Source organism: Girardinichthys multiradiatus, chromosome 7 (genome assembly GCF_021462225.1).
Source record: "Girardinichthys multiradiatus isolate DD_20200921_A chromosome 7, DD_fGirMul_XY1, whole genome shotgun sequence".
Lineage (NCBI taxonomy): Eukaryota > Metazoa > Chordata > Actinopteri > Cyprinodontiformes > Goodeidae > Girardinichthys > Girardinichthys multiradiatus.
This window is the reverse complement of record NC_061800.1, coordinates 7,494,061-7,514,430: the sequence shown is the minus strand read 5'-3', so window position 1 is coordinate 7,514,430 and position 20,370 is coordinate 7,494,061. Positions and strand designations below refer to the sequence as shown.

General features: G+C 39.2%; 1 protein-coding gene across 1 annotated transcript in view; it reads right to left on the bottom strand.

Moving 5' to 3' along the window:
• Positions 1 to 11,984: 11,984 nt before the first annotated feature.
• The window catches only part of efhc2 (EF-hand domain (C-terminal) containing 2), a 32,066-nt gene continuing 23,680 nt past the window's right edge, over positions 11,985 to 20,370 (bottom strand). The window contains exons 13-15 of the mRNA XM_047369662.1: positions 18,426 to 18,518; positions 18,102 to 18,201; positions 11,985 to 12,202 (exon numbers count right to left, since the gene is read on the bottom strand). Coding sequence (XP_047225618.1) covers positions 12,074 to 12,202; positions 18,102 to 18,201; positions 18,426 to 18,518 — 322 coding nt within the window. The 3' untranslated portion in view covers positions 11,985 to 12,073. The remainder of the gene's footprint in view (positions 12,203 to 18,101; positions 18,202 to 18,425; positions 18,519 to 20,370) is intronic.

Sequence of the window (20,370 nt, the reverse complement as noted above, 5' to 3'; positions counted from 1 at the left end):
TGAAAAGAAGGTCATTTGATCTGTAAGCATGTAAAGTAAAGTGAGACTGTAATGACATGGCAAAAATAATGCACCCCACCCTGACGCAAAGGAACACTATGAATTCCACACCCTTGATTCCGATACACATGTACTGTTTAGAATGGGGAGGCATCCAACACACATACTTCAAAAATGCGACAGGACTTCCCACAAAATCAACTTCATTTCATCAGCATGTGTTTTTCTGTATGCCATCATATATGGCAAGACAGGGAACAATGTGACAGCAGCCGGTGGAACAGTTGCTAGTGCTGCTGCTTGCTCTTCCTAATCGGGTGTAAATGTAAAATTCATACAAGCTTAAATACTTCAAAATTGAGAATGTAACCTAAATCAGGCAATTAAAAACATATTTCCAGTGAGCTGTAAAGCCAAAACCTGCTGCTTTGGAGGATCAGTTCTGAGAAAAACAACATCTGAACACAGGTGCTCTGTGATGCATGTGTTTCCGTGTCCTTCCAGGTTCAAGACTTGTTGTCAGGAGAAAAGAAAGGCACGCTGCCAGTAAACAGAAACTTTCCCCCTTCTTGTTTTCACATTTCTGTTTAGACTTCATACATTAGCCATGACTCCATCAGACTTGCATTAAGCCTTTCATGCACACAAACACATGAACCCACGTGCATACACACACACACACACACACACACACACACACACACACACACACACATGTACACAATATTCTCAGATTTTCTCTACTCCAGAGACATGTTTGAATTTCCTGCATATCAGTTTTTACAGTGAAGCAATCCTGAGCGGAACAGCAGTAAAGTGGAACAAGGACAAGGCAGGAAGAGCACATTCTGTGCAACACGTCACCATGTTGTGTTTGCGTTGAGCAGACACAGAGACAACAGGAAGCAGTCACACAAATCACATCAACACACTACATGTTGAGAGAAGGAGGGCTGATTCATGTTTGTGCTTCAAACCTTCATTGCACATGTTACTCAGTGTGGCTAAGTTTAACAGTGATCAGAACAATATTCCATTATGTTACATTTTAATAAACAAAAAAAGAACTCCGTATCGAGAGTGAAGATATTAGAAAGACCCTACCGCCAACAAGCAGACGTAACATAACACCAAATAACTCGGTAATTACAAAACTGACAAGAACTTGCTAATGAAGTTTAACAAAGAAAGAAAAACGAATAGGAAGCAGTTTTTTTTTTTTCTTCAGATTATTTGAAAATTCAAACAGCAGCCATCTTTTTTTTTGCTATGATTGAAAAATTACTGCAGATAGCAAGATGGTAAAGCTAAAAAAATACTGACTCCTCCAGGTTTATGTTGCTTCTTCTTCCCATTTTCAAGCCCACAAAACTATCTAGAATTTTCTACGTGCTGACAACTTAGAACAGAAGACCATAGGCTTAGTTCTAATGTCAACTAAACTGTTTAAAATTATCCCAAATTACTTGGTGGATCAATTTACAGAAATGCCTCCCAACTCTTTGGAATGTTCCGTATGATTCTCAAACATGTTATTGTACCACATTTACTAAAGAAGAACACTTCTCATCCCCTTTTGCTGACAGATAAACTTAATTTATTTTTCCTGGGCAAAATAGTAGTAAATGTTCTATTTCAAGGCCCTTTTTAATAATTGGCATCAGAGTACATGACAAAACACATTTACCAATATCTCTATGGCTGTATGTGTTGCAGAAGGCAAGGCAGTTTATGAAGCAGAAGTACACTTTGTGCAGTAGGTTATTCTTGGATGTAATTAGCCGGAATGTTTTTTGAGCTAAATTATTGAGTCACATCAAAACAGAGAGAGACATGCTAGCTTTAGCCTAGCTAACCGCTCTGCATGAAAACATTGTCAGCAGGACCAAGATATGTTCATGAAGAATATATGTGACAAGTCTGATAATCCTTTAAAATATATGATAAAGATATGCCTGTTTTGGGTGACATGTTTTCAGAACATTCTGTCAGCTTTTTAAGCTGAATTAAACCTACATTGGAGTAGCATATTGAAACTTGCCTGCAGAAACTCTAGCTAGGGCAAAATGTCTCTCGCTGTCAAGAAAAACCAGAAGTGCAGACTGCAGTACCATAAGAACGTCATTGGTGAGTAAGTGTAATACTTTGATACTGATGAAATGTAGTGTTATTTTATTGGGCGCGGAGCTGATGCTGTAGGGGTTAAGTGGCCGTCCCGGTTTCGAGTCCCGGACCCGGCGACATTTGCCGAATCTCTACCCCTCTTTCCTGTCTGCCTACTGTCAAAAAATAAAAATAAAGGCCACTAGTGCTGAAAATATCTGTGGTAAAATGGATGAACTCCATTTGCCTAGTTCCGGCTAGTGATTTTACCACTTACCTGTGTTCAAGGAACTAAAGGAGGAAGCGCGGCCTAACTTCCTGTATTTGGAGGTTTCAGGGAAGTGATGTCACAGGAGGTACCAGGTGAAGAGGGGAGAAGAAACTGTTAAAGTGTTAAGTTAACTTTGGGGTTTTGTTTGTTAGTTTTGATGTGTTAGAGTTAGGATATAATTGTTAAACCGTAAACACAGAGTTGTTGCTAGATAGAAGTAGTTTCAGTGATTTGAGATTATTTCTCATGTTGGAATATACTTGTAAGATGGAAGATTCCATTTCAGTTAATTGTGTTTGGAAGGGCATCAAGGTATTTAAGCAGATCAGGAAAGAAGTTAAGGAGGGAGGACCAGGTCAGTGTAGCTGTGTGCACGTGACGTTAATTTTGATTGGTTTGAGTATAGTTATGTTTATTTTGCCACTTTCAAGTTTAAGTCATTTTTGTACATATTTGTGGTTGTTCTTTTTGTAAATAAACCACCTGCTACACTGGAGAACATCAGTCTGCTGCCCTTCTTCAGCCACTTTGGCCACAATATACCACAATATCTAAAAAAAAAAAAAAAATGTAGAGTTATTTTACTGCACTTTAAAGTTCCTGTGACACGCTTTTCCCATAAATGCAGAAATTTAAAGAAAACATCTTAGTATGGAAGAAATTGGGCAGTAATTGACATAATATTAGGATTAAAGACGTGATAAAAGACAATTGTGACACAAAATAAGCATGTTTCGATGTTAAATATTGCAAGTCCAAAGTTGCTCACAAATGACGTCTAAGGGGAAGTCTCTGGTCATTCATTGTGTGAGCCTCAATGATAAACGGTTCAGGTTGAAGCCAAGTTGCATTAAAAACAGCATTAATATGGTGAAACGGTGCATTACCAATACCACGACAGCAGCCGTTAGTCTGCACTACTGATCCGAAGAGGATCAGAGCTACCTGGATCAGAGATGGAAAACTGACGAGGGACAGATGGGCTGGTCCCACCAAGCACAGCCAGTTGTGATCAGAGGACTTCTCAGCAAACTGCTTCAAACAAGAAACCTCTGAATTCACAAGAGAAATGATGTCAGAGGTCAGGATATCTGACAGACGAAGGAGAATGTTGAAGCAGATGCTATAGCCATGCTGTTCAGAGCATCTGATGGGAAAAAATCGCCTTCTTGCTGCTGTTGCTAAACGGATCAAGGCTCAGCAGGTAAGAACACTCCCTTGTTGCAAAAGTACAGTTAGATAATGGTAGTTAGTGTTAATAATTAAAAATCCAAAATTATTATTTTGTTAATAATAATAATCCAAAAATTATTATTACTGAAATAAGATAAATTACACACTCATAGGATATATTTAATGAATGTTTCTCTAAAGATTCTAATATAAAGTTAAAAAAATGACCCAACAGGTCAACGGTCTTCAAATCATCTCTTGTGTCTGCTGCTACTGCTCCATGCTGCTCAGCTTTGCCCCTGGTTGTTTCACTCAGTGCCGTATATATACAATGTAACCCTGGATTTACACTGTATCTGCTCTGGTCCAGTATGGTCCACTGCGAAACCCGGAGGAGCTCCAAGAACCATACACAGATCGTGCAATAAAAGCCAGTGATAAATGCGGTAGCAAGTCCGAAACAACTCATTCTGCTGAAATTAAACCAGTTCAACTCGGTTTATAATACCTTAGTTAACCCAGTAACTGATCTAATTGATCTAATGTTAACAACTGCTAATATTTACACGTGTATATATATAAATATATCCGTCTATTTATTAATATAGAGAGATCTAGTCCATCTTTAGTGAATTATTTTTGAACATCCAGATATTGTGCTCGTTCTGTTTCCTGGTGGTGTTATGATTCATGCATATTGACTCCGGCTTCCGGCAACAATAGACTCTGGTCGAATTAAATGGCCGCCAGGACGCCGCAGCGTTTGTGCTCTGATGATAGCTGACTTTATTCTCGTGACTCTGCTGCGTCTCTCTCTGATAATGACTGAAATATATCTAAAGAAATATCAGATTCTTCGCTGCTGTCTGTGTTGCTGCCATTGTAGCAGCAGTCAGTTTACCTGCAGGGGTTCCCCTGTGATGTCATAAAGAGCACAACAAAATCACAAAGGAGTAGTCTAGAAATGCCTTTTTTGTGAAATTTATCTCAATAACTGTTCATTTCAGTGGCATGAATATTTTATCAATGTTTCCTTTCCATAAATGTAATTGGATTTATCATATGAAAATTCGATGTCACAGCCACTTTCAAGTGGAACTAAACCCCATGTAAAAGAATAACTCCGCCCCAGACAAATTTTGAAAAATGCCACCAAAGTGGGCAGGGCTAAGTGTGGTTTCTGCTAATATTAACCTTGTAAATTATTCTTTGTTTCACAGATGTTACATCCTGGCTTTGCAGGATTTCTTAAATGCTAAATAAATGTTGGAGCAGTGGTGGCCTAGTGGTTAGAGAGCAGAGCATTTGCGTCCTGTAGTGGTCACAAGTACCCTGATTTGAATCTCACAGCCTTTAGCCCCTGAATGCTCCCAGGGCACCTCACAATGGCCGCCCACTACTCCCTAAGGGATGGATTAAATGCAGAGGACATTTTCTCCATTGTGAGATCAATAAAAGTCAATTGTTTTATTTTCCAAGAAAGAGATTATCTTGGAATTATGTGATAAGCAGTAAAATTGTATTCAACCTTCCACTTAGTTGAACCTTGTGAGTATGTCAAAATGTTAGTTAAGCAACTTTGGATTATGTGCTTAGTTTTCAAAACCACATAAAGTCACAGCGAAACAAAGCTATACCATCTGTCAGTTTGGGTTTCACGTGTAAATGAACAGGTTTTTCTCAGGTTCTAAAACTATCTAGCCTCGAGTGAAAAACACTCACCAGATATCCCATCATTCCTACATATGTTCAAATATTTGCACTAGCTTCAAGAGATCTAAAAAACTGATTTTAAAATAGTTTTTGTTCCCAAACTTTTAGCTAGACTTGGGTATTTTATCTTGTAGAAATATTTTGGTTTATAATTTATCCCACTTGTTGTTTTGATCTTTTTCATGGATTTCATGGTGAGAGCAAAAGGTTTATTACAGATTGATGACAACCACCTTATTTAATTATCACAAAATTTAAAGTTGAGCTAAACATCTGGTCTAATCCTGAAGGATGATCTGTCATATGATGCTATCAGATTTCAAAGACTAATGATGACGACACCGCTCATTCAGCCTGCTGTTGCTGTGCTACAGAGCTCGATGGGGCAGAGAAGGTTTGCAAAGAGAAAGCAAACTAGGCAGGCGGAACGCTGGGTGGCGTGGTGGGGGGGGGGGGGGATTCCTTCACAGCATGCTTAAAAAGGAAAAATAAGGTTCAGTTATGTGTTTGGGAAGCTCCTTGCCACAACTGGCCAGATCACTGTCAACTATTGTAATTCGCAGGCTAATACTGCAGCATGTGTGGCAGCAGACTGAGGGTAACTGATAATACCCTGGCTGATGTAATGCACTGTTCCTGTGCACAGTGTGAAGCAGGCGAGGCACTGGGTTCATACTGGAGGGGATCAGCTGGTTGATTACTTAAGGTTTGACTTAGCCTCTTACTATTATCTGCACTGCAGGCTCTGATTACAGTGGCGCCTCAACCAGGAATAATCTGTGTCTTTTTATATATTTACCACACACAGACAGCAATCAGACAGCATCAGACATCTGAGGAATTCATCCTGTATTGTCAAACTTTTTAAGAAAGGGTGGAAAGTTCATACCACTTAGAAGTATCACTCTCCTCTTCAGGCGTCCTGTGATTTGTGGATTTAGAGAAGGCTTATCCTTTGGAGTGCCTCTGTGCTGCCAGATCTCAATGCACTCAGAGCCGAAACTGCACTGGCATGCTCAGCATTAATTGGAGGGTTTTTAATGAAGGGTTTGGATTGGGGTTTTTATGGATGAGACTTGTAGAAGTACACAGGGGAAGTAGGACATCTGGCAGGTATGCAGATCAATTTAGTGATGTGAAAATTTCTCGCCAACAAAAAAAAGAGAACAGCACACACTTTGATGGTGCAAGTATATTTGGGTTGTTAAAGGACCTGTAGTACAGAGCCTGGCAAGAGTATTCATATCCTTTGAACCTTCTTAGCACTTTTTCATGTTGCAACCACAAACATTTCAAGAAGGTGATCTGGTAACATGAGACCAAAACGTTTAGGCCTAAAGACTGTAAACTAACACTGAAAAAAAACATCTCAGTGAACACACCATCCTCAGGATGAAACATGGTGGTGGCAACATCATGCTGCAGGAATGCTTTTCTTCAGTAGAAACAAGGAAGCTGGTCGGAGTTAGCGGGAAGATGGATGGAGCTAAATAAGTGGCAGATCTGGAAGAAAATCTTTTAGAGGCTGCAGAAGACTTGAAACACCATCAGAGGTTCACGTTTCAGCCTGACAACTGTTGGGATTATGAATCTGACAATATTATTTAATATTTAATATTAATATTTTATCAAATAATATTTCGGTCTGTTAAGGGTTGTCCTGTGAATGCCAGCCCAGTAAGGCGATGGTATCAGGACAAAATAGAAAGGTGTGAGACGAGCTCTGACATTATTGAACAGCAAAACTCTGCACATGTATGGAATGAATTCACACAATTTCTTATAATACAAGAATTTATTAACAAAAATAAGTCAACTCAAAGTCAAACATATTTCAATCAACAAACTTTTTACTATGCTAAAACAATCCAACTAAACTACCAAGCAGAATGAAAGAATAAGGAAGACTAATGGACTATGTACAATATAAACAAGTTGATGAGAGATGATTGAAATCCATGACCAAAAGAGTGATGCAACATTACCATGCAATGTTTATGTCTGAGAACCAAGGATTATCTTGAAGAACCTGGAAGTGAAGTTAAGTTAGTTTTGGAACCAACTTAGGCAATAATCAGCATACCTTTAGACAACCATTCACAATGCAAGATCAGATAAAATATTATTTTAATAAAATAATGTTTTAAGAATGATCTGCTGAATAAAACCAACCTTCTGGATAACTAATTCTCAACTGTGTCTCATTAGCTGCCTTTATTTATTGAAATAATATTTGAAGAAATATTATTAAGGGAATATTTTGGAAAGAGCCAAATCTTTCTGGAGAAATGGGGCTTAATAGTGTTTACTTAGTTATCAAATTTAGTAAAATGATGTTAGGGACACATTATTTATTGGATTGAAAACTAAACCTTTCTGGGTAAATATTATTTAGCAGCAAGCACATGTCCTTAGCTGTTAGCAGTTAAGCTAACAAAAGAGGCTGATAGCTTAGCACCAGAATCAAACACACACCTTTAAAAATACCGTTAATAAAATGGTTAAAATGCATAAGCACGGACACATGTTATGATCAATCTCCTCTTTAAAATCACCCTTTAATAAAGTTTGTCTTAACTTTAAAAACACACAAAGAACATAACCTGAGCACGTGTGCGACAGATAGCCTGCTAGCACCAAGATAGCTGAGTTCAACACAAACAAAACCGAACTTCATAAAATGAAAAATGTTTAGATAATTTCAATCTAAACCACTTCTATGTTATTCTGCCCAAGCACTTAACCTCATGAACTGTGGTGAGGAACGTTGTCCAAGGCGGAGAAGTTTGAAGAAACGTCCACAGTCTTTAAACGGTTAGTTACAGCTAACCTCCTTAGCTGTGGGGAGTGGAGCCTGTTCTGTCGGCCGGTCTGTGAACAAACGGTTAGCTTCTAGCTAACCTCCGTTGCTGTGAATGAAAGGCGGCCCATTCTGCCCGCCAACCACACTGCACGTTACCGTAACCACGGTGATGGGGTCTCTGCTGTCTTCCTTCCAGACTGGGAGACCGCTCCGCTCGGCTTCATAGAGACCGCTTCTGTGTAGGGAACTTCTCTGGGACAGTTTGCTTCTGCAGGCCTCAGAGAGAAAGTAAGCAATGCTTACACCTTAATTTCCACGTTCATGAATGAAAATACCAGATACACAGACAGTATTTCATTCATACTTAACTTTGCATATGATCGATGATCGTATGACATCCTTGGATCCAGTTGAAGTTTATGTCTGTTTGCCAGCAAAGAGACATCAGCTTGTCTCCGCTATCCAGTCCCTCTCAAAGGCCGTGTGGAAGAGATCGGCTTGTTGGAGAGAGGGTGCTCTTATTCAGACAGTGACATGATGGGAAGTCTGCTGCTACCCCCCTTTCCTCAGTTGCTGGAAGTCAGTTAAATGCAATTTATTTTCAAAGTTCCAGAAAAGTGTGTACCGGAGTTTTAATGTTGTTTCCATGGCTGGGTCCCAACACAACAACCCTAAACATACACCCAGAGCTACGAAGAAACCGTTTACTGTGTTAGAATGGTCGAGTCAAAGTCCACACCTGAATGCAATTGATGTCTGAGGCTAAAATAGAAAATACCTGTTCACAGAGGCTCTTTATCTAATCTGACTGAGCTTGACCCATTTTGCAAAGGATGGATGAAAATGTCAGTCCCAAGATGCGCAAAGCTGGTGTGGAAATACCTGAAAAGACCTGCAGATGTAACTGCAGTGAAATGTGGTTTTACAGAATATTCATTCAAATTATTCTTTATAAGAATTTGAAAACCATGAATCATTTTCCTTCTAATTGTTGGGACCCCAGTCATGGGTTACAACCTTAAAGGCCAGTAAGAACTTTTCTGGAACTTTCAAAATAAATCGCATTAACCTACTTCCAGCATAGCCAGGAACAGAATGAGTAACATCGGACATCCAATGACGTCACTGTTTGAATAAAAACCCCGCGTTCCAACAAACTGACCTCTTCCATGCAGGTCCCCAGCGGAACTTGGACGAAGGGACACAGCGCACTAATCTCTCTTTGCTGGCAAACAGACATAACTTTTCAAACTGAATCCAAGAGTGTCATACAATCCCGCGATCATATGCACTAAGTTAAGTAGGAATGAATTGCTGTTTGTGTATCTGGTATTCATTCATGAACGGGGATAATTAAGGTACAAGCGTTGCTTGATTTTCTCTCTGAGGTCTACAGGAGCAAACTGTGTTCCAGAGAGTTCCCAGCAGAGACACTGTCTCTACGATGCACAGTGGAGCAGTTTTTTCCAGTCTTAAGGAAGGACAATGGGACCGCATCACCGTGGTTACAGCTGTAACGTGCAGTTCAGCTGGCCGGCAGAACGAGCCATCCCTCCCCACAGCTACAGAGGTTAGCTGCAAGTTAGCCCTTTGTTCACTGTGGATGCTTTCCTCAACTTCGTCGCCCGGACAAATTCTCCTCAGCACGGTTCATGTAAGAGGTTGTGTTTGGGCAGAGTTTACTTTAGAATGAAATAATCTAAACAAGGTTCGTTTTATGACGATTGGTTTTGGTTGTGTTGAGAACTCAGCCATCTTAGTGCTAGCAGATTATCTGCTCAGTACATGTGCTCAGTTTGTGTTCTGGGTTTGTGTGTTTTTAAAGTTAAGACAAACTTTATTTAAAGGGTGATTTTAAACACAGAAGATCGGCCATAACGTGCGGCCTATGCTTACGCATTTTAAACCTTTTATTAGTGGTATTTTAAAGGTATGTGTTTGATTCTGATGATAAGCTATAAGCTTCTTTTGTTAGCTTTAACTGCTAACAACTAAGAACACGTGCTTGCCTGCTAAAGATGATTTACCCAAAAAAGTTGTTAGTTTTCAATCTAGGAAATAATATTTCCCTAAATATTATTTTAGTAAACTTGATAACTAAGTTAACACCATTAAAACCCATTATCCAGAAAGATTTGGTTCTTATTTTAAAATAATATTTACTTAAATATTATTTCACTATTTCCTTAATCAAATTTCTTTAAATATTATTTTAATAAATAAAGGCAGCTAATTAAACACAGTTGAGAATCAGTCATCCAGAAGATTGGTTTTATTCAGTAAATCATTCTTTAAAATGTTATTTTATTAAAATATTTTATCATGCATTGTGAATGGTTGTTTGAAGGTATACCAATTATTGCCTAAGTTAGTTCCAAGACTAACTTAACTTCACTTCCAGATTCTTCAACATAATCCTTGGTTCTCAAACATAAATGACATTGCATGGTAATGTTGCATCACTCTTTTGGTCATGGTTTTCAACCATCTTTAATTCACTTATTCATATTGTACATAGCTCATTAGTCTTCCTTACTCTTTAATTCTGCTTGGTAGTTTAGTTGAATTGTTTTAGCATGGTGAAGAGTTTGTTGATTGAAATATGTTTGACTTTGAGTTGACTTATTTCTGTTAATAAATTCTTGTATTTTAAGAAATTGTGTGAATTCATTCTGTGTGTGTAGAGTTTTGCTTTTCAATAATGTCAGAGCTTGGCTCATCCCTTTTGACTTTGTCCTAATATTATTTAGTAAAATACGAATATTAAATAATATATTTATATTCATAATCACAACACAGTTCGACACATACAGGTCTGGGGAGAAGGAAATGCCAAAATGCCAGAAGTCCAGTGTCAAGTACCCACAGTCAGTGATGGTCTGGGGTGCCGTGTCAGCTGCTGGTGTTGGTCCACTGTGTTTTATCAAGGGCAGGGTCAATGCAGCTAGCTATTAGGAGATTTAGGAGCACTTAATGCTTCAATCTGCTGAAAAGCTTTATGGAGATGAAGATTTCATTTTTCAGCACGACCTGGCACCTGCTCACAGTGCCAAAACCACTGATAAATGGTTTACTGACCATGGTATCACTGTGCTCAATTGGCCTGCCAACTCTCCTGACCTGAACCCCATAGAGAATCTGTGGGATATTGTGAAGAGAACGTTGAGAGACTCAAGACCCAACACTCTGGATGAGCTAAAGGCTGCTATCGAAGCATCCTGGGCCTCCATAAGACCTCAGCAGTGCCACAGGCTGATTGCCTCCATGCCACGCCGCATTGAAGCAGTCATTTCTGCAAAAGGATTCCCGACCAAGTATTGAGTGCATAACCTTCATGATAACCTTCATGATTATTTGAAGGTTGACGTTTTTTGTATTAAAAACACTTTTCTTTTATTGGTCGGATGAAATATGCTAATTTTGTGAGATAGGAATTTGGGTTTTCATGAGCTGTATGCCAAAATCATCCGTATTAAGACAATAAAAGACCTGAAATATTTCAGTTAGTGTGCAATGAATCTAAAATATATGAATGTTAAATTTTCATCATGACATTATGGAAAATAATGAACTTTATCACAATATGCTAATATTTTGAGAAGGACCTGTACAGAATCACAAAAAAACAGCATACATGACAAAATGGGTTTGAATAGTTTTGCAAGGCACTATACATCATTTAAAGCAGCTGTTTGAATATACACCAACTCTTTTAAACACACAGACACACACATAGGATAAAACATCAAAAAGCATTAGGTTTCTGAGAATGTTTTTTCCCCTGAAGCACCAATTTGTGAAGTGTGTTGAAGCAAAAGGCTTTTCCTGCCAGACTGCCAACACGACAAACCTTCAAACCTTCAATGTCCACACTTCTCCCAATCATCTGCGGCACAGCAAGATGCACGATGAAAACAGAGATTCTGAACAAATTATTTAATTGAGCAACAAATGACTGTGTATTTCTGATGCAAAGCTGTTGGTCTGTGAGTAGAGTCCCTTCCTTCCGTCTACGTTGAGGAAGCAGTTGCTGGGTCACTGTTGTTGGACGGAAAGCTGAATATATCCTTCAGAAGGTTGGAGTAGTTGATATTTTTCAGAGTGGATCCACCAGCATCAAACCTACCGTTCACCATAAACTGGAGAAAACAGGGATACACATCACTGAAGAACATTGGCGAAACAAACTGAGTAGAATATTTATAGCTTATGTGTTATTCTTAATGAGCTCTATAAAGCTTAATGAACTGCACACGTTGAACGTGTATTTTCAACTTCATTTTTAACATCTTTTTAAGAAATTGGCTCCCTTGTGTTTGACAGTTTAGACATTCATCCTCAAGGACTTCTCGTCCCAGGGATTGGATCTTCTTTTTATGACCGAGATGTGGTTCAGAGAAGGTGACTCCAGTGCTTTTGTGGAAGTTCTACCGCTGAACTGTTGCTATTTGAATAGCCGTCGGACGTGGGGACACGGCAGTGGAGTGGCGGTAGTTTATAAGAGTCTTGAACTGCAAACAGGTATCGCTGCCATCCTTGTTCAACAGTTTTGACCTGTTTCTGTTTGAGTGGGGTTGCTCTCATACGGTGCTGGGTGTGGTTCTCTACCACCCTCCCAAATATAACAAGGATTTTATCAGTGATTTATCTGACACTTGGCTGGATTTACCCCTAAATATGATCGCATCCTTATTGCTGGAGATTTTAATGTCCATGTGTGTTGTCCTGACATGCCTCTTGTGAAGAATCTTTTAGACCTTGTTGAATCTTTTAATTTTATGTAGTACGTGTCTGGTCCTACACATGAGCAAGGCCACACTCTTGATCTTGTTTTGTCACATTGTTTGCCCATTTTTAATGTTAAAAGCTGCGATGCAGTATTTTTTGATGCCAGTGTTGTTTCAGGCCACTCTGGCCGGGCTACAATTAGAGGAGATGCCGCTGCTCATCTTTGTCGAGCTATTAATCACTTCACTGCGGAGTTGTTTTCTGCTGCTTTCACTCACAATTGTGCTTTTCTCGTGGGCCTCGGCACTGAAGAGTTTCCGTCCTGGTTTGGTTCAACTTGCCGATCTGCCTTGGATCTGGTGGCCCCTCTGAAAATCAGGTGGCCCAAAGCTAAACTTGAGTCCTGACTCATGATGTGAAGCGTCTTTGTCGTGTGGCCAAGCGCAAGTGGAAGAAGGATAATAGTAAATACTAATTTGACCTTATTTTGGAAAACCGGCACAACCCCAAGGGTTCTTTTTAAGGCCATTAATTCAACTCTTCTGGTCTCTCAGTCTCATTTTGAGGATTCTTTGGTAATCTGTGATGACTTTCTTCATTAATAAAGTGGCTTCTATAAGGGTCTCTTTTATACCCTCTATATATGTTCCCTGTGTCCCCCTGCCACATTTAATACATTTAAGCCAGTATCCTTATCCTGGGTGCAGAAGATTGTTGGTCAGATGAAACCCTCAGGTTCTCCCACTGAACCAGTTCCTCCTTGTCTTATCAAAGAGGTCTTCCCCTTACTGGGACCAGTTGTTCTTGCTATTTTAAACAGCAGCTTGTCTTCTGGTGTCTTCCCTGAAACATTTAAAAAGGCTGTGGTGCAGCAATTGATCAAAAACCCTGATTTGGATCCCGCTGTGCTGGTGAATTTTAGACCCATTGCTAAACTGCCTTTTATCACAAAGGTTCTTGAGAAAGTAGTTTACAACCAATTGATGGACTTATTAGAACAGCACAAAATTCTTGAAGGTTTTTGGTCAGGTTTTAAAACTTTGCACAGCACTGAGTCTGCACTTTTGAGAATATTTAATGACATCTACTTATCTACTGATGCGGGTAACTGGGTTGTTCTTGTGATTTTAGACCTGGTTTTAGATTGATACAGTGGACCATGGTGTTTTAATCTATCTTTTAGAATAGTGGATGGGTGTAAGGGGAGTGGCTCTGGAGTGGTCCGGGTCCTAATTTTCATGGCGTAGATTCTGTGTCAGCTTTTGTAAGTCTTCATCCTCTTGTGTCCCCCTTGTGAGTGGAGTTCCTCAAGGCTAAATTCTAGGTCCCCTTTTATTTTCTCTCTACCTCCTTCCCCTCAGCTTTATTCTGAGGAAGCACGGTATACTTTTCCAGTGTTATGCAGATGACACACAAATTTACCTGCCTCTCAACAGAAAGGACACCCATCAGTTCAACGCTTACTTGACTGCTTTGATGAGGTCCGGGCTTGAAGTCCTTAAAAATTTTAAGCTTAAATGAAAAAAAAACTGAGGTAATAGTTTTTGGCAACTCTCCCACCTCTCTCTCCTTAGACCTTGGCTCCCTTGCCCGCTTTGTAAACCCTACCATTACAAATTTAGGAGTAAAATTGACAGTCATCTTAAAATTTGATAGGCAGTGGTGAAGTCCAGTTTCTTTCATTTAAGGCAGCTGGCTAAGATAAGGCCCATTATTCCACGGCATCCCATAGAAATAGTAGGCCATGCCTTTGTTCCTACTCGGTTTGACTTCTGCAATGCCCTTTGTGCTGGGATCAGTGAGTCTGCTGTCGCCTGTTTACAGATGGTGCAAAATGCTGATGCATGACTTCCAACCTGGAACAACATTACACCTGTTTTACAATCCTTACATTGATTGCCAATACATTTTAGACTTCGTTTTAAACTTCTTCTATTTGTTTTTTAATCTTTAAATAGTATTCCTCCTCCATACCTTTCTGAGCTGCTACATGCTTGCACATCTTGCTGTTCTCTCAGATCTGATAATCAGCTGATTCTGAATGTACCCAGAACTAGGTTTAACCTCAGGGGAGACCGGGCTTTTGTGTGTTGGGGCCTAAGTTATGGAATGACCTCCCATTACCTATCAGACAGGCCTCCTCATTAGCTGCTTTTAAATCTTCACATAAAACACATATTTTTACTATGGCCTTCTCTACCTTTAATTTGTTGATTTCATGTTTTTGTACTTCTTTATTTTAATTGTTTGATTTTATTGGTTTTGATTGTTTGTTTTTATTATTATATTTATGAGTGTTATTCCTACTAGTACTTTGTTTCCTTTGAGGGCTTTTTAAAGGGCTTTATGAATAAAATTGGATTGGATAGGATAAAGTGCCTTACAAAAGTTTTCAAACCTCTTGAACCTTTTACATTTTGTACAACATGTTCTTTTTATACAGTGGGAAGAAGAAGTATTTGATACACTGCTGTTTTTCCCAGGTTTGCCCACTTGCAAAGCATGTAGAAGTCTTTAGAAAATGGAAACAGTTTATGGTCAGTCTCCCTCAGTCTAGGGCTCCATTCAAGATCTCACCTCGTGGGGCATCAATGATCAGGAACAAGGTGAGGGATCAGCCCAGAGCTACACAGCAGGACCTAGTCAATGACCTGAAGAGAGCTGGCGACAGCCCTAAAACCTGAAGGATCTGAAGATCTGTATGGAGGAGTGGTCCAAAATCCCTGCTGCAGTGTCTGCACACCTCCTCAAGAACTACAGGAAACGTCCGATATCTAATATGTGATATGTATCAAATACTTATGTATTTGTAAATTGCTAATTAATTACTTCAAAATCACACAATGTGATTTTCTGGATTTTTGTTTTAGGTTCCATCACTCACAGTTGAAGAGTACCTATGATAAAAAAATTTAAGACTTCTACATGCTTTGTAAGTGGGAAAAGTTGCAAAATCAGCAGTGTATCAATTACTTCTTCTCCCCAAAGTGTATAGTTTCCAAACTGTTAAAGATGTGGCCTCTTAAGCACCCTTTTGACAATATTTTCTCAACTGGATTTAGGTCTGGACTTGGACTGGGTCATTCTAAACCATGAACATGCTTTGATATAAACCCTCCTATTGTATCTCAGGCAGCATGTTTAGGGTTGTCCTGCTGGAAGGTGAACCTCCATTCCAGACTCAAGTCTTTTGGACCATCTAATAGGTTTTCTTCCAGGATTTCTCTGTATTTAGCTCCATCCATGACCAGTTTCTCTGCCTCTGCAGAAGAAAATCATCCCCACAGCATGAGGCTGGCATCACTATGTTTCACCAAGTGTAATAGTGTGTTTATGGGGTTGTCCAGTATGCATTTTATGTCACACATGCATGTAAAATGTCAAATTTGGACTCTTCTGACCAGATGATGGATCTTTCAAATGTTTGTGGTGTCCTGTATAGGGCTTGAGGATATTGCATGGCCTTCTTTTCACAATACTTCCCTAACTTCTAGATTTTTGGAGTGTACAACTGATGTACGGAAGCCCTGAAAGGCAAGCGAGAAAAACAAAATCTACATTAAAATATTTCTACGTTTTCTTTTCAGTCCTGCCCTGAAAGACAAGTGAGAATATTTTTTTGAGGCAAATTTTTCCTTTGTTTGTCCTTGTAATACTTTGCTCTGCCACTAGAGGCACTGGAATGAAACCACCAGCCTTCACTAACAGCTGTATTGTTCAAATGGATGGTTTCCAAAAACCAATGTCCCATTTTCTAAATGTGATTGTTGTATCTGTAGGACAATTCCATTCAATTTTATTTATATAGCGCCAATTCACAACACGTCGTCTCAAGGCACTTCACAAAAGTCAGGTACATATATTCCAATTAATCCTAACCATTGAACAGTGCAGTCAGATTCAGTTATTTATTCAAATTGGATAAAAAGTTTTTCTATCTAAGGAAACCTAGAAGATTGCATCCAGTCAGTGACTTGGAGCATTCACTCCTCCTGGATGAGCATGTAGAGACAGTGGACAGTCACTGGCGTTGACTTTCCAGCAATTCCTCATACTGAGCATGCAAATGACCATTGCTCCCCATGAACAAACACTTAGAAAAATTAGCTGCTGACCAAAAACTTTTCTCACTTCCCTTTTAGAGCAGAACAAAACAAAAACTTATTTGAATATTTGAATCTGGATTTTCTTTTTTCTCACTTGCCTTTCAGGACTTCCATATAGTTGTCTTGAGTGGTTGCAGTGAATTTTATTTTGTGGTATTAGAATGAAAGGGGTGAATACTTTTCAGTGTTTAATAAAGTGTTGAATTGAAAACACAATGTATGTGTTTTTTTGTATTGGTCAACCACATAAAATCTTAAATATATCGATGTTATAACAAATAACGACAAAATGTGAAAAGGTTGAAGGGGTGGAAATACTTTTTTAAGGCACTGTATGTGTCCAGTAAAGCTTTATGAATTTGAACATAAAAAAAGATTACATTACTAATATTTATTTTCATCAACAAAAACATGTTTTTAGGATGTTTCCTCATTTCTGATTAAATTTGATAGCATAAAGCAAAATAAAATAAATCAACACCACTGTATTAAAAGCAACCTAAGGACAAGTTCATCAGACATTCTCTGCATACAGCAAAGGTTAATATTGTTTTCTTCATCTTCAGGTTCACTTTCGGGTTTTTTTTCCCCAGAGTAACAGAACGGTGAATGAGTAAGCAGTCTGGGACCAAATGAAGCTGGAAACAGTGGCAGAGGAGGATTAACTGCACTGGTATTCACGCACACACACACACACACATACAGACACACTTAAACACACAGATACATTCCACTCTCATTCAAAACGTGCAAGGTTTCCCTTTGTTGTCATGCTCCGGTGCACATCTCCCCTGCTCACCTGTTTCTGCTTAGACCTGGTTGTGGTGGAGCATTCCAAATCAACGTTACACAGGAAAGAAGCACATGCAAGAAGGAAGAACAAAGGAGCTGCAGTGCTTTCTTCCTCTCTATCAGTCAGCATGTCTGTGCGTCACTCATTCTCAACTTCTGCTCCCAATCAATTGTCCTCTTGTTCATTGGACTGTTCCTTTCCACTCACTTAATTCTGACTTTGGCTCTCTAATCCTGTGAGTCATCACAGGCTGGGGTGAAACGTAGACTGATTTTCAATACATTTCTTAAAAAATCTGGACACACACTGTGAAACTACCCACCGCATCCTCGTGATTGACTCCCATTTAAAAGCTTTGCTTTATTCCCGACTTTTTGTGTGAACAAGTGTGATCCTCGTCACCTACTGTACCTTCAACATGTCCTCAGGATTTACTGGTGACACTGGGTGCTCTAACCAGTTTATTCCAGCAACAAAGGCATGGTAGTCGATCCCATCTCCATCTGCAAATCTACAGTGGACATGATTAGAAAAATTAGAAACTATTTACATAATTCCGACCTCTCTCCAGGTGATGTGTACTCCATGATTAAAATACTGGCTGAGATGTGTTTTAACTATGCCAAAAAATCTGGGCAAAGGAACAGAGCAGCCCTTTACAGTTTAAATTGAAAAAGGAGAAGTGAGAGGAGGTCTGCTCAGCTGTAAGCTGTATGGTGATAATCAGGCTCTTACTTGTTGAGGAGGCCTTCTCGCAGGCTCTCAGGGAGGGGAAGATTGAAGGCTTTACAAATGGTCCTCACCTCTTTGGTGGAGAGACGGCCCACTCTGGAGATTAATCGGCACATTAAAATAAATTCAAATGTTCTGGTGTGAGAATGAAAAATCTTGCGTTACTTGCAATAGTGAGTTGTCAAAACTGAATCATTCAAAAACAACAAAGTGTGCAAACCAAGACCTTTTGAAAGGTGAAATACAGCAGAATTATTTAAAATATAGGAAACACAGTTTTCTATCTATTTGACCAATGAATGTCCTCCTCAGATCAAAGGAAATAAGGATGGGTTGTTCAGGAGCAACATCAGAACCCCCCAAGCCTGCCATAAACTGGAATCTGCTGGACAGCCAGAATCACTGCTCATGTTGAAGTGAATTTTACATGAACATGGACTGATGGTGTACCAAACAAGAAGGAAGCCCCTATTTACTGACATCACCAAATGTGTATCTGCATACATGTACAAACAAAACCCCTTCTGGAGTTTAATACATAAACAAGACAAATATTTTTTTATCTTTCAGCACAATTTACAGAATTATGAAACTAAATTAAATGAAACTGGCACTGTCACCTACATTTATGACTGATTGGAAATTTGAGAATATTTTACAGAATTATCTAAATAAGTTTAATGATCGGAGATTTACTGTGATTAATGACAATCTTCCAAAGGCAATGTAGAAGATTTTCAATATTTTGACTGTCTTTTATCTGATGTAAAACAGACCAGGTGTCAGAGCAAGTCTAAATGTTAAATGGACTGAACTTATATATCGCTTTTCCAATCATACAGACCGCTCAAAGCGCTTTACACTAGAGCCACATTCACCCAATCGCACTCACATTCATACACCGATACACAGATTGGTAGGCAACTTGAGGTTAAGTGCCTTGCACTTAGGCACATCGACATATGGCAGGAGGGAGCTGGAATTGAACCCACAACCTTCTGATTGCAAGACAACTAATCTTCCTACTGAGCCACAGTCATCTAAAACACACTCATTCATACCCATAGAACGTTTTCACATTTTGTCAGAAAAAAAACTTGAAACCTAATTTTGGCATGTTTTGGTTACAGTGGGTAGAAAACGTGTTGAACACAAAAACATTTGTCTGAGTTTCAATATTTCTAATGGGGCCATTAACCTGAAATTCACACCTGCTGTCAGCAACAACCCAAGTAATCCACACACACAAAGAAATCAAAATAAATTATTCCATAAATGAAATTATGTCTAATTAAGTGGAGCACCAGGAATAAGTGCTGAACACATGAAGAGAAGGATGACAATAAATAGACTTCTCCTTATCAAAGTATTGCACAGAGCAGTATGATTGGTAAAAGCAAAGAAAGCTTCATAAAAAAACTCTTCCTCTTGCAAAACATACTCATGGCAACATTTAGAGCTGCATTTGTAAACTTCTCAAGGTGCCAGTGAACAGTGTTGGAGCCATAATCCTGATGTGGAAAGAACATCATTTCACCATAAATGAGCCATGGGCAGGTGCCCCTCATAAGGTTTCAGACAGAGGAGTCAAGGGTTGTCCAAGAGCTAAGCAGCACTCACAGAGAACTACAGAACGACCTGGAAATAGGAGGTACAGTTTTTCTCTTGAAAGCAACAAGTAATGCACTAAACCACATGGACTCTATAGACACTCTGTGCAAGATAAGTGGAGAGAGGAGACTATATGTGTGTGCTATACATGCCACACTAGTTTGTAGGCGCCATCTGGTTCCAATAACCGTCTCTTACAAGGCTCCACTGGTGAAGAAAAACGCTGTTGAATCTTGTTTAAAGTAGATTTGCACAAACCAGTAAAATACTGGGAGACTAGCCTGGTCAGATGATGCCAAAGCTGAATTCTTTGGATGTCACTGTACACAACAGCTTT